General features: G+C 41.7%; 1 protein-coding gene across 1 annotated transcript in view; it reads right to left on the reverse strand.

Moving 5' to 3' along the window:
- The window catches only part of LOC132390907 (high affinity choline transporter 1-like), a 121,519-nt gene that overhangs the window by 14,291 nt on the left and 91,466 nt on the right, over positions 1–15,762 (reverse strand). The window contains exon 8 of the mRNA XM_059963443.1: positions 14,087–14,527. Coding sequence (XP_059819426.1) covers positions 14,087–14,527 — 441 coding nt within the window. The remainder of the gene's footprint in view (positions 1–14,086; positions 14,528–15,762) is intronic.

A 15,762-nucleotide genomic window follows, 5' to 3' on the forward strand; every position in this document is an offset into this window, starting at 1 on the left:
GGCAGTGGGAACAAATGAGGTGCTTATGGAGTGTATGAAATGCAAGAGATCATTAAGAAAGAAATGAGAGAAAGGGGGCGATGTTGAGGAAGGAAAGGATGCTTGAAGTATAGGAGACCCCAGGGGATGTACCTCTCGTAAACAGGTTCACCCTCTTGGAAGCTGTCAGGACAAAAGATACTGCCAGTCTGAGAGGCGGACAGGTCTGTGAGCTGAAAATTGGTGCAGAAGCAGAGCCGAGGAGTCAGACATCAGGAAGAGCCGTGGTAGTAGGGGACTCCATAGTAAGAGGTACGGAAAGGGGTTTCTGTGGCAACAGGTGAGATTTAAGGATGGTGTGTTGCCTCCCTGGTGCTAGGATCCAGGACATCACAGAATGATTGCACGGAATCCTCAAGGGTGAAGGTGAACAGCCGGAAGTGGTAGTGCATGTCGGCACAAATGACATCGGGAAGAAGAGGAAGGACATTCTGCAGCGGGACTTCAAAGAACTCAGAAGAAGGCTGCAAAGCAGGACTTCCAGGGTGGTTAGAAACATAGAAACATAGAAAATAGGTGCAGGAGTAGGCCATTCGGCCCTTCGAGCCTGCACCGCCATTCAGTATGATCATGGCTGATCATCCAACTCAGAACCCTGTACCTGCTTTCTCTCCATACCCCCTGATCCCTTTAGCCACAAGGGCCATATCTAACTTCCTTTTAAATATAGCCAATGAACCAGCCTCAACTGTTTCCTGTGGCAGAGAATTCCACAGATTCACCACTCTCTGTGTGAAGAAGTTTTTCCTCATCTCGATCCTAAAAGGCTTCTCCTTTATCCTTAAACTCTGACCCCTCGTTCTGGACTTCCCCAACATCGGAAACAATCTTCCTGCATCTAGCCTGTCCAATCCCTTTAGAATTTTATACGTTTCAATAAGATCCCCCCTCAATCTTCTAAATTCCAGTGAGTATAAGCCTAGTCGATCCAGTCTTTCTTCATATGAAAGTCTGCCATCCCAGGAATTAATCTGGTGAACCTTCTCTGTACTCCCTCGATGGCAAGAATGTCTTTCCTCAGATTAGGGGACCAAAACTGCACACAATATTCTAGGTGTGGTCTCACCAAGGCCTTGTACAACTGCAGTAGAACCTCCCTGCTCCTGTACTCAAATCCTTTTGCTATGAATGCCAACATACCATTTGCCTTTTTCACTGCCTGCTGTACCTGCATGCCCACCTTCAATGACTGGTGTACAATGACACCCAGGTCTCATTGCATCTCCCCTTTTCCTAATCGGCCACCAATCAGATAATAATCTGTTTTCCTGTTCTTGCAACCAAAGTGGATAACCTCACATTTATCCACATTAAATTGTATCTGCCATGAATTTGCCCACTCACCTAACCTATCCAAGTCACCTTGCATCCTCACAGCTAATAATGCCACCCAGCTTCGTGTTATCCGCAAACTTGGAGTTGCTGTATTTAATTCCCTTGTCTAAATCATTAATATATATTGTAAACAACTGGGGTCCCAGCACTGAGACTTGCGGTACCCCGCTAGTCACTGCCTGCCATTCTGAAAAGGTCCCGTTTACTCCCACTCTTTGCTTCCTGTCTGCCAACCAATTCTCTGTCCACATCAATACCATACCCCCATTACCGTGTGCTTTAAGTTTGCACACTAATCTCCTGTGTGGGACCTTGTCGAAAGCCTTTTGAAAATCTAAATATACCACATCCACTGGCTCTCCCCTATCCACTCTACTAGTTACATCTTCAAAAAATTCTATAAGATTCGTCAGACATGATTTTCCTTTCACAAATCCATGCTGACTTTGTCCGATGATTTCACCCCTTTCCAAATGGGCTGTTATCACATCTTTGATAACTGACTCTAGCATTTTCCCCACCACCGATGTCAGACTAACCGGTCTAAAAATTCCCCGGTTTCTCTCTCCCTCCTTTTTTTTTTATTATTAGTTTTTTTATACATTTTCTACATAGCTACAGATAAAAAAAACCCAGATCAAAATGAAGAACATTGATACAGTGTAAAAATAAACATGCAATAATAATATGATACAAAGAAAGATAATTGAAAAAGCACCCAAATTGAAGACATGTAAAATTACTATCCTCCCCAAGCCCCGCAACACAAAAAAAAACTCCAGACCAACCACAACACAATATAGAGAATATAAATCAGGACAATCAAACCTCCAAAACTGTAAATACACTTAGCGACAGGAGATATTAATGCCTACTACCAAAAAAAAAGAGCTGAAAGCAAGGGACCGAAAAATAACCTTAGTTAAGAGGAAGGTTATGAAAGTACACAATAAAAGGTCTCCAGATCTTATGGAACTTTAAATCCGAATTAAGAACTGAATAATGAATTTTTTCAAGGTCTAAGCAGGCCATAATATAGTTAAGCCATTGAGCATGCGTGGGCGGGGCAACATCACTCCATCTAAGGAGGATTAAACGTCTAGCCAGGAGAGAGGCAAAAGATAATATTCGACACTTAATCGAACTCAGATGTAAATCTGTCTCACCCCAGAAACCGAACAAAGCAAATAAAGGGTTAGGTTCTAGGTGGTGATTCAGAATATACGACATGAATGAGAGAGGCCTCGCCCCTTTTGCATTTATCACAAAGCGGACTAATGTTAGGGTAAAATTGAGATAATTTAGATTTAGACATATGGGCTCTATGAACAATCTTAAACTGTAAAAGGCAGTGGCGAGCACAAAGAGAGGTTGAATTAACCGATTTGAGAATCGAGTCCCATCTCCCTCCTTTTTTAAAAAGTGGGGTTACATTAGCCACCCTCCAATCTTCAGGAACTAATCCAGAATCTAAAGAGTTTTGAAAAATTATCACTAATGCATCCACTATTTCTTGGGCTACTTCCTTAAGCACTCTGGGATGCAGACCATCTGGCCCTGGGGATTTATCTGCCTTTAATCCCTTCAATTTACCTAACATCACTTACCTACTGACATGTATTTCCCTCAGTTCCTCCATCTCACTAGACCCTCGGTCCCTTAGTATTTCTGAAAGATTAGCTCTGGTTTGCTTCCAGTTCCTTGTGCTGGAGAGGGCAGGAACAGGGAGATAATGGATCTGAATGTGTGGCTGAAGAACTGGTGCAGGAAGCAAGGATTTACATTCTTGGACCACTGGGATCTGTTTTGGGGTAGGGATGAATTGTACAAAAGGGACAGGTTGCACCTTAATAGGCGGGGGACCAGCATTCTGGCAGACAGGTTTGCCACTGCAACACGGATGTGTTTAAACTAGGTAATGGGGGGGGGGGGGGGGGAGGGGATGAACTGGAAATATAAGGATGGAGTTAAAGGGAAAGTGAAAATAAAAAATAAGAAAAATAAGTGAAAACAGAATCAGTGGAGTAGAAAGCTCAGGAAGAGATCATACAGTATGGCCAAGTTAAATAGGAATTGATATGAAAGGAGAGGGGAGTACCAAATTAAAAGTATTATATATGAATGCACAAAGTATAAGGAATAAAGTAGATGAGCTTGAGGCTCAGTTGGAAATTGGCAAGTACGATGTTGTGGGAATAACTGAGACATGGCTTCAAGCGGACAGGGCCTGGGAAATGAATATTCAAGGCTATACATCTTATCGAAAGGACCGACTGACTGGCAGAGGGGGTGGGGTGGCTCTGTTGGTGAGGAATGATATTCAGTCCCTTGCGAGGGGGGGCATAGAATCTGGGGATGTAGAGTCAGTATGGATAGAACTGAGAAATTCTAAGGGTAGAAAGACCCTAATGGGAGTTATCTACAGGCCCCCAAACAGCAGTCTGGATGTAGGGTGTAAGTTGAATGAAGAGTTAAAATTGGCATGTTGCAAAGGTAATGATACAGTTGTCATAGGGGATTTCAACATGCAGGTAGATTGGGAGAATCAGAATGGTACTGGACCCCAAGAAAAGGAATTTGTGGAGTGTCTCCGAGATAGATTCTTAGAACAGCTTGTACTGGAGCCTACCAGGGAGAAGGCAATTTTAGATTTAGTGTCGTGCAATGAACCGGATTTGATCAGGGACTCGAGGTAAAGGAAGCATTAGGAGGTAGTGACCATAATATGATATATTTTAACCTACAATTTGAGAAGGAGAAAGGAAAATCAGGTGTATCAGTATTACAGTTGAACAAAGGGAACTATGGAGCTATGAGGGAGGAGCTGGCCAAAGTTCAATGGAACAATACCGTAGCAGGGAAGACAGTGGAACAAAAATGGCAGGTATTTCTGGGAATAATGCAGAAGGTGCAGGATTGGTTCATTCCAAAGAGGAAGAAAGATCCTAAGGGGAGTAAGGGGTGGCTGTGGTTGACGAGGGAAGTAAAGGGCAGTATAAAAATAAAAGAGAAGTATAACATAGCAAAGATGAATGGGAAACCAGAGGACTGGGAAGCTTTTAAAGAGCAACAGAAGATAACAAAAAAGGCAATACGCCAAGAAAAAATGAGGTACGAAGGTAAACTAGCCAAGAATATAAAGGAGGATAGTAAAAGCTTCTTTAGGTATGTGAATAGCAAAAAAATAGTTAAGACCAAAATTGGGCCATTGAAGACAGAAACAGGTGAATTTATTATGGGGAACAAGGAAATGGCAGATGAGTTGAACAGGTTCTTTGGATCTGTCTTCACTAGGGAAGACACAAACAATCTCCCAGATGTAATAGTGGCCAAAGGAACTAGGGTAAAGGATGAACTGAAGGAAATTTATATTAGGCAAGAAACGGTGTTGAATAGACTGTTGAGTCTGAAGGCTGATAAGTCCCCGGGACCTGATGGTCTGCATCCCAGGGTACTTAAAGAGGTGGCTCTAGAAATCGTGGCTGCATTGGTAATCATTTTCCAATGTTCTATAAATTCAGGAACAGTTCCTGCTGATTGGAGGGTGGCTAATGTTGTCTCACTTTTCAAGAAAGGAGGGAGAGAGAAAACAGGGAATTATAGACCGGTTAGCCTGACGTCAGAGGTGGGAAAGATGCTGGAGTCAATTATAAAAGAGGAAATTATGACACATTTGGGTAGCAGTAGAAGGATCAGTCCGAGTCAGCATGGATTTATGAAGGGAAAATCATGCTTGACTAATCTTCTGGAGTTTTTTGAGGATGTAACTATGAAAATGGACAAGGGAGAGCCAGTGGATGTAGTGTACCTGGACTTCCAGAAAGCTTTTGATAAAGTCCCACATAGGAGATTAGTGGGCAAAATTAAGGCACATGGTATTGGGGGCAGAGTACTTACATGGATTGAAAATTGGCTGGCTGATAGAAAACAAAGAGTAGCGATTAACGGGTTCCTTTCGGAATGGCAGGCTGTGACCAGTGGGGTACCGCAAGGTTCGGTGCTGGGACCACAGCTGTTTACAATATACATTAATGATCTAGATGAAGGGATTAAAAGTAACATTAGCAAATTTGCTGATGACACAAAGCTGGGTGGCAGTGCGAAATGTCAGGAGGATGTTGTGAGAATGCAGGGTGACTTGGACAGGTTGGGTGAGTGGGCAAATGTATGGCAGATGCAGTTTAATGTGGATAGACGTGAGGTTATCCACTTTGGTGTCAAGGATAGGAAAGCAGATTACTATCTAAATGGAGTCAAGTTAGGAAAAGGGGAAGTACAACGAGATCTAGGTGTTCTTGTACATCAGTCAATGAAAGCAAGCATGCAGGTACAGCAGGCAGTGAAGAAAGCTAATGGCATGCTGGCTTTTATAACAAGAGGAATTGAGTATAGGAGTAAAGAGCTCCTTCTGCAGCTGTACAGGGCCCTGGTGAGATCCCACCTGGAGTACTGTGTGCAGTTTTGGTCTCCAAATTTGAGGAAGGACATTCTTGCTATTGAGGGAGTGCAGCGTAGGTTCACAAGGTTAATTCCCGGAATGGTGGGACTGTCATATGTTGAAAGATTGGAGCGACTGGGCTTGTATACACTGGAATTTAGAAGGATGAGAGGGGATCTGATTGAAACATATAAGATTATTAAGGGATTGGACTCGCTGGAGGCAGGAAGCATGTTCCCGCTGATGGGTGAGTCCAGAACTAAAGGCCACAGTTTAAGAATAAGGGGTAGGCCATTTAGAACAGAGATGCAGAAAAACTTTCTCACCCAGAGAGTGGTGGATATGTGGAATGCTCTGTCCCAGAAGGCAGTGGAGGCCAAGTCTCTGGATGCATTCAAGAGAGAGTTAGATAGAGCTCTTATAGATAGCAGGGTCGAGGGATATGGGGAGAGGGCAGGTACGGGGTACTGATTGTGTATGATCAGCCATGATCACAGTGAATGGCGGTGCTGGCTAGAAGGGCCAAATGGCCTACTCCTGCACCTACTGTCTATTGTCTAAATTAGGAGGGCTAATAGAAGGCACTAGCAATGTGAAGGAGAATCCTAAGGGGTTCTATGGATATGTTAAGAGCAAAATGATTGCAAGGGACAAAATTGGTCCTCTGGAAGATCAGAATGGTAACCTATATGTTGAGCTAAAGGAGTTGGGGGAGATCTTGCATGGGTGTTTTGGTATTTGTATTTACTGGGGAGACAGACACAGAGGCTGTAGAAGTGGGGCAAAGAAGCTGCACTGTCATGAACCCTGTACAGATTATAGAGGAGGAGGTGTTTGCTGTCTTGAGGGAGATTAGGGTGGAATCCCCAGGGCCTGACAAGGTGTACCCTTGGACTATGTGAGAAGCAAATACAGAAATTTCCAGGGCCGTAGCAGACATATTTAAATCAGGTGAGGTACTGGAGGATTGGAGGATAGCGAATGCTGTTCCAGTGAGTAGCCAGTGCACAGGCGTGGGAAGCGTCAGAGGCATCGACGGCAGTGGAAGCAGGCAGAGCTCCACCAAATGTTGTTCCAGTGAGTAGCCAGTGCACAGGCGTGGGAAGCGTCAGAGGCATCGGCGGCAGTGGAAGCAGGCAGAGCTCCACCAAATGTTGTTCCAGTGAGTAGCCAGTGCACAGACGTGGGAAGCGTCAGAGGCATCGGCGGCAGTGGAAGCTGGCAGAGCTCCACCAAATGCAGTCAGTTCTTTCTCCTTGTGTGGCAGGTTTCCTTCGTTTTTAAACCATACAACAGAGATAGGGTCTAGCAGAGCGACCATCGTCGGAGTGGGGGCTGGAGTCAGAGTGGGAATTTAAAGGCTTTACTCAAAAGGCTTCGATGAGAAGAGGCTGAGGCCAAAGAAACAGGTAAGAAGGGTAGGTTTTTCTATTCGTTATTGCTGATTTGGTCCTGGTTGCCCATTGTACAGCGCAGGCAGGATGGCAGATATGGCAGTGGAATGCTCTTCCTGTAGGATGTGGGAATTCATAGAACCTTGATGACTACACCTGCAGGAAGTACAGCCAACTCCAATTCCTGAAAGACTGCATTAAGGAGCCAGAGCTGGAGTTGGATGAACTAAAGTTAATCCGGGAGGCAGAGGAATTATTATGGTGCAGTACTATTAGGGTTATTGTGATGGGTGATTTTAACTTTCCTAACATTGACTGGCATCTCTTTAGAGCAAGGGGTTTAGATGGAGTGGAGTTTGTTAGGTGAGTTCAGGAAGGTTTCCTGGCACAATATGTAGATAAGCCAACTAGAGGAAAGGCTGTACTTGATCTGGTATCGAGCAATGAACCTGATCAGGTGTCAGATCTCTCATTAGGGGAGCATTTTGGAGATAGTGACCACAACTCTATCTCCTTTACCATAGCACTGGAGAGTGATAGGAGCGTGCAATCTGGGAAAATATTTAATTGGAGTAGGGGGAAATATGATGCTATTAGGCAGGTACTTGGGAGAATAAATTGATAGCAGATGTTCTCAGGGAAATGCATGGCAGAAATGTGGCTAATGTTCAGGGAACATTTGCTTGGAGTTCTGCATAGGTATATTCCACTGAGGCAGGGAAAGGATGGTAGGGTTAAAGAACCATGGTGTACAAAGGATGTAGAAAATCTAGTTAAGAAGAAAAGCTTATGAAGGTTCAAGAAACTAGGTACTGTTAGAGCTCTAGAAAATTACAAGAATGCTAGGAAGGAGCTTAAGAATGAAATTAGGAGAGCTAGAAGAGGCCATGAGAAGGCTTTGGCGAGCAGGATTAAGGAAAACTCCAAGGCATTCTACAAGTATGTGAAGACCAAGAAGATGAGCCAAGAAGATGAGTCAAGGAAGTTACCAAGAATGATGATCAAGGCAAGGCATTTGCCAAGGTCCTGTGTGGGAGGTTGGTCAAGAGGTTCAATCGCTCTGTATGCAAGATAAAATAGTAAATTGGATTAGACATTGGCTTCATGGGAGAGGCCAGACAGTGGCAGAAGACGGTTGCCTTACTGACTGGAGGCCTGTGACTAGTGGAGTGCCACAGGGATCTGTGCTGGGTCCGTAGTTGTTTGTCATCTATTTCAATGATTTGGATGGAAATGTGGTTAATTGTATCAGCAAATTTTCAGATCACACCAAGAATGGGGGTGTAGTGGTCAGCGAGGAATACTGTAAGAGCTTGCAGCAGGATCTGGACCGGATGGGAAAATAGGCTGAAAAACGGCAGATGGAACTTAGTACAGACAAACGTGAAGTGTTGCACTTTGGTAGGACAAACAGGGTAGTTCTTACACAGTGAATAGTAGGTCACTGAGGAGTGTGGGAGAAGAAAGGGATCTGGGAGTATGGATACATAATTAATTGAAAATAGCAGCTCAGGTAGATAGGGTCATAAAGAAAGTTCTTGTCACATTGGATTTCAGAAATCAAAGTATTGAGTACAGGAGATGGAATGTTATGTTGAAGTTGTACAAGACATTGGTGAGGCCTAATTTGGAGTATTGTGTGCAGTCTTGGTCACCTACCTACAGGAAAGGTGTAAAATTGGTTGAAAGAGTGCAGAAAAAAATTAACAAGGATGTGGGCAGGACTGGAGGACCTGACATAAGGAAATATTTTAATTCCATGTCCCATTCCCATTCTGATATGTCTATCCATGGCCTCCTCTACTGTCAAGATGAATCCACACTCAGGTTGGAGGAACAACACCTCATATACCAGCTGGGTAGCCTCCAACCTGATGGCATGAACATTGACTTCTCTAACTTCCATTAATGTCCCTCCTCCCCTTCTTACCCCATCCCTGACATATTCAGTTGTTTTTTTTTCTCTCTCTCTCTGCCCATCACTCTGCCTGTTCTCCATCTCCCTCTGGTGCTCCCCCCTCCCCCTTTCTTTCTCCCGAGGCCTCCCGTCCCATGATCCTTTCCCTTCTCCAGCTCTGTATCACTTTCGCCAATCACCTTTCCAGCTCTTAAATTCACCCCACCCCCTCCAGTCTTCTCCTATCATTTTGCATTTCCCCCTCCCCCCACTACTTTCAAATCTCTTAGTATCTTTCCCTTCAGTTAGTCCTGATGAAGGGTCTCGGCCCGAAATGTCGACAATGCTTCTCCCTATAGATGCTGCCTGGCCTGCTGTGTTCCACCAGCATTTTGTGTGTGTTATAAGGAAATATCATATAGGTTAGACTGAGGGGGACATGAGGAGAAACTTCTTCATTCAGAGTGTCATTAGAGTGTGGAATGTGCTGCCAGTGCAAGTGGTACATGTGAGCTCAACTTCAATGTTCAAGAGAAGTTCCAGTAGGTACATGGATAGTAGGGGTATGGAAGTCTATGGTCTGGGTACAGGTTGATGGGACTAGGCAGTTTAAATGGTTTGGCATGGGCTAGATGGGCTGAAGGGCCTGGCTCTGTGCTGTACTTTTCTATGACCATACGATGGTGCCATAGCAACAAACTCTCACTCAATGTCAATAAAATCAAAGAACTGACTACAAGAAGAAGCTAGAGGGCTGGAGGTCCACAAGCAAATCCTCATTAGGGAATCAGAGGTGGATAGTGTCAGTAACTTTAAACTCCTTGGTGTTATCAAATCAGAGGATTTAAACTGGGACAACATGTGAGTGTCATCATAAAGAAGTTTGCGTAGATTTGCCACATCATTTAAAACTTTGATAAACTTCTATAGATGCACAGTGGAGACTATTCTGGTCAGTTGTATCAAAACCTGGTATGGAAACATCAATTCCCAGGAAGTGAGAAGTCTACAAAAGGTGGTGAATACAGAGCCATCCCCTCCACTGAGCACATTTACACGGAACATTGCCACAGGAAAGCAGCGTCCATCATCAAGTACCCCCACCATCTAGGCAAAGCTCTCTTCTTGCTATCACCATTGGACAGGAGGCACAGGAGTCTTCGGTCCCACACCATTAGAGTAGGGAACGGTTATGACCCGACAACTATCAGACTCCTGAACCAGTGTGGATAAGTTCATTCACTTCGATTACTCAACTGACTTTCAAGGGCTCTACAGCTCATGTTCTCAGTATTATTTATTCCCTTATATTTTATTTGCACAGTTTATCTTCATTTGAAAATCGGTTGTTTGTCTGTCTTTGTCTATAGTTTTTTCATAAATTCTATTGTATTTCTTTATTTTCCTGTAAATGCATGCAAGAAAATGAATCACAAAGTAGTATATGGTGACATAAGCAAATTTTGCTAATAAATGTACTTAGAGCTTTGAACTTTGATTACTGAGCTGTTTGTGAACCCATGAACATTATTTCATTGTCAACAAAACCAAAGAACACGCAGGGATTTCAGGAAACAACATTATTAATAAAGCATCTAATATACATAAGCTCCCAATTCAGTTTACTGCATGAATGTATTTGTTTAAATTGCTAAATCCTTTTTCAAAATGCACATCTATTTTAATAAGCTCTCCTCTTTCTAGCAATGGATCCTGAGATAAATTTGGACATCAAGGAGCAAAACTTTCATTACCTAATCAGTTTTGATGACATGGCCAAAAAGGAACACAAAATAACATAAACATAACCCAAAGCACAAGAATTGTTAAGTTTAATTAAAACTCTTAACCAGCATAATGATTGACATACAGAATTGCAGTTTGGTAAAATGTTGATTAGTAAATATTCAGGCAGATCAAAAGACCTGAGCGCAATGTCTCAGTGAATTGGTTAAATAGAGATGAAACCATATACATTTTAGCTCTTGAAATCTTTGAATGCAAACCTTGGGTGGAATCCGGTGCCAAAACAAAGTTTTTAATTTGCCATGCTCAGATTGGTGTGTGATCATGTGTATGATTATCAGTCATCTGTTGTACTCACTCCCTGAACAGTCAGTGTCCTTTGCTTCACAGGGTGATGGAGTTGAATATAAATCAAGGAAAGATAAGTTTGTATTATAGTTAATACTGTGGGGGCAAATATTATTGCTGAAGTAGAATTATAGATTTAACAGATTGAATGATGGAAAGGAGAGAGGGAAGGAGAAAAGAGGAAAGGTTTACCAAAGGAAGGAGAGATTAAGTGATAAAAAGGATAATGTGTCAGACAAAATGATGATATTGGGAGCATGTTTAAAAGAAAAGTAAAGGTTTAAAAGCAGATGGCTTTTAGAAGAACAAAATCTACAACAGAAGTTCTGTTGAGTAAAATGGAGGCAATAGTCATGATATGAAATAATTGAGCTCAACCTTAAGTTTAGAAGATTGGAGTGTCAAATCAAACTACATCGAGCTGCATTGGATCAGTTTGGGAGGAGAGAGACATCAGAGGGGATATGGACTGTGTACAAATTGACAGGTGACTGGAAGCTCCAGATCATGCTATCATCTTGGATGAATGTTCTCCGTAAAATGGTTAACCAATCTGTATTCAGTACACTCATTGTGGGGGAGACATCATAGTGAGCAGGAAGTGCAGCTGACGGGAAAGAAGGAAATGCACAATAATCATAAATATTTGTTGTGGTGGCCATTGAGAAGGGAGATGACAAAAGTCTAAGTGTGGGATCTCTAGAGGTCATGTGGAAAGGACCAGTCTCATTTGTTTTTCCTGCAAGGACTCCACCTTCTCTGCATTCATTACACCTGTTATGACCCTCTACATTCGTGTTCTTGTGTGTATTCTATTTGCTTCATTTGAGAATTCTCCTCCACTTTGGTTGACAGCATCATCATCTATCATTTACAGCATTGTCAGGAATTACCTTTTGTATCTTCATTTTCTTGAAACTTTGTAAATTTTCCTAGCTGTGTTTAACTGTTCCATGCAAAATTAATTGTGATGCATCCTATGGATTATTTCTTAACATCAGATAAAAAGAAACTGGTAATTGAATATTGATGCAATTTGTCTAAACAGCGTCTGTCAAATAAATGTTAACATAGATTGTTCTTTACAATTTTTTCTGTTAATCTTTCAAGGTCTCGGATTTAGAGTCAAAACATCCACAATTTCTGGTCCCCACGCACGTTGCTTGACCCGATTCTTACAGCTAATTGCTTGTTGTCACAATATTTAATCTTTTATTGTCATTTCCTTATGTATCCGTTGATTTTATTTTGTTGCAAGCGTGAAGATAGTTTTGATTGGGAAGCTCAGCCAATGCTTTCTAAAGACGAGACGTTCCCAGTTATTGTCATAGAGATGGCAGTAAGTGCTCGAGTTCATACGAATATCAGTCAGGCAAAAGACTTCAAAGACACTGTTTATTACTAAATTTAATCCATACATCCTTTGAAGAGGGGATTAAAATGAAAAACTGTATGTTCTTTTGAAATACGTTCACTTCTCAAGAAGTCAGTGGTTCAATGGTTCAATTTAATACCAGAGAATTAAATTGACCAGCATACAACCTGAAATCCTTATTCTTTGAATTAGAAATTCAATATTAAATTGGATCTAATTAATGTATTGTAGTTGATAAACTTGGATATAAATAGTATGGTCATTCTCTGATTCTTAATAGAAGAACTCCAGGTACATTACTCACAAATCTCGAGCTGTTAATTTGTGATAGAAATCTTGTATACAGTTAAAGCTTGGTCTTACATTCTCATGGAATGCACATCCTGGGGTCAGTTGTAGATGCTTTATGGCTGCAAGTTGCAGTCAACCACACTGGAGTATATTGTTTAGTAATGGTTTTTAAGATGCAGCATGGAGATACTGGACAACACTGGCTTTACCAACATTTAAAAGCGTTTCAGCCAGCTCTCATTGACTCATGTGGCTCTTGGGAAATCCCCTTTCCCAAACAATGCAAGTCCTTCCTCCCTCAGAATGCACAATGAGGATGCCGGCTGGCCACATTTCATGTAGGGTGCTGTTTGATTTGACTTTCTAACTCTCTTGAGTGAAACACCAAAATTGAGATTTCTGTTGAGAGACCCTCTGGTTAGAGAGGAGGAAGGGTGCTGTTGGAAGTAGAAAGAAAGAAAGGCAGTGGAAAGAGTACAGTGGAAAGGTTGATAAATGGCATCAACAGCAGCTTCTCACAGAGTTCATTTAGTGAAAGTCCGGGTAACTTTAACCGGTGATAGCGTGAAACAGGCAGCCATGTATCTATGTTCTTAAATTCGATTTCCTCTCACTACTGCTGCCCCTCCAGAAAACCTCTGGACTGAGTTTTTATGGATATGGTTACCAATCAGCCTTACTCATGAATATTGTGAAATGATGCATTGGACAATATGACGTTAATCTCTCCGCAGTATAACTTAGACTGAATTTCCTGACTGTTTTCTCTGGTGCTTGTAATATGGGTGATGGTGATGAAGGCAAACCAGGGTAAGAGATATACACCCAAAGTTCTGATGAGGAAGTAGAGTAGCAAGTGGAGAAAGACCCTGACTGTCACTCTGTAATTATCATGAAAATCATCACAACTTGATAAATTTTACTATGTTACTATGCGTGCTTAAAAAACGGGGCTGAATTCCCCCAAAGCGACTCCTGTTTCTGTAGCACAGAAGAGCATTTCTACGTTCACAAGCAATGGGGATTCTATTATGGTGGCAGTACAGGTGAATCAGGAAGTGCACCCCAGCACCTCTGTTGAATATTTATTAGAGAGTTAATAACCACTAATGATGTAATAATAATTATTATTATTACACATTTTTCTGGTCAGCCTCAGGTTAATAAATTCTGCAATCTTTTAAAGCAATTTGTTCATCTTGTGCTGTGGGCCCCTCTCTTACTTTTTCAGTAATTTTGAAAACATCGAATCTTACAGGCAGAATCTTTCTCTTAAATACAAATGACGCCAGATATGAGAACACCACAGTGGAAAGTAAGGACAGCAGCATTGTGAAGGTTTTAAATGGGAAACGCTGTTCAAAGGTGCCATTCTTAAAGGAAATGCCTGGATATTGAATTATTGGTGGGATCTGAAGGAAAGGTTCACCAGCTAATAGTCTCAGAGTTAATCCAATCAAATACCCTGCAGCCGATCCATAGGTATTTGTGCTCGGGATGAAGAGGACACAGACAAGTTGTGGAAACAGTATGGCATACACGAATTCTGAACTCAGGAACCACAGGCCATAAATAGAATTTGTTAGAATTGCCAGTACGGTAGCTAAAGCTCCAAACAAAACCACTGCAGTCCTCATAATCCATATCACTTCCTTCTCAGCAGCCTGCAGATAAAGTAAATACAATGGATTAATAACATAGTAAAACTTGCTATAATTAATGGGCTATGGTACTCATAGGTACACCATTCTACTAAAACACAAGTTATGGTTGGAATCTCTAGCAATCCTCTTGGGAAGTGGAGATGGAGAGGAGGTTACTGCTTGGTCACTGAACAATCAAGCAATGGATGCTGGTTATGAGCAATCCCATTGACATCACTGGAATTGAATAGGCAGGAGGTAAGCATGATTGACAGCCACTGCTCACACGTGTATTTAGTGGTAGTTAACAAAGCAAACTTCTCCCAACATCAGTGCGTTGTGGTTATCAGTACCATCACCAGGAATAAATACAAAACCAGGGAAAAGGGAGTAGAGATGATGCAGCTGAATCAGCAATGATTTTCATATTCCTATGTGTGGTATATCATATTTACCACTAAACCAGCATACATTTCACACTACTTGAGAAAATTTTCAGATGCCGGACATACAAAGCAACACACTGTACCACTCTTAAATAAAATGCTTGCATATTGAATTTTTGGTGGGATTTGAAGGAAAGATTCACCAACTAATAGTCTCAAGGCTAATCCAATCAAATATCATGCAGCCGATGTACAGTATTCTGAATGATGTGAGCAGTATTTTGAAACATATATAACTGCCAATGAAAAGCAAGTGCCAGTGTTGCTCAGTGTAAGAGGTGGAAATGCATGCAGTTTGTTTAGATGTTTAACTGCTCCCACTAAAAGAGCCAAAAAGAGCTTTGCTGATATTGTGAACGTAATGCAGGAACATTTAGAACCAAAACCATGGTTGATTGTAGAATGCTTTAGGTTTCATAGATGGAATAAAAAGGAAGGGGAGTCCAATTCAGCTTACGTGGCAGAAGTGAGGAAACTATCTGAGCATTGTCAGTTCAGTGATGGGCTGAACGACACACTGAGAGATTGTTTATTTTGTGGAATCTTACTAGAAAGCATTCAAATTGGAAAAGTAAATTTCTAAATTTACTAAATTTCCTATTTCCTACTAATTTCCTAAATTACTTTTCCAATTTATAAAGTTTAACAGTGCACAGACTTTTACGTATATTTTTATCTTCTCTTCTTAAGTGAATATGTCTTTTTTTCCTAATTATCCATTGTCATCTATCAGCTTTTTTCTTTGGTAGTTGGTAGGGGGTTGACTTTTTTATATAAAAAATTTATTTTATGATGTATGACTTATCTTTA

This window comes from Hypanus sabinus, chromosome 3, assembly GCF_030144855.1.
Source record: "Hypanus sabinus isolate sHypSab1 chromosome 3, sHypSab1.hap1, whole genome shotgun sequence".
Lineage (NCBI taxonomy): Eukaryota > Metazoa > Chordata > Chondrichthyes > Myliobatiformes > Dasyatidae > Hypanus > Hypanus sabinus.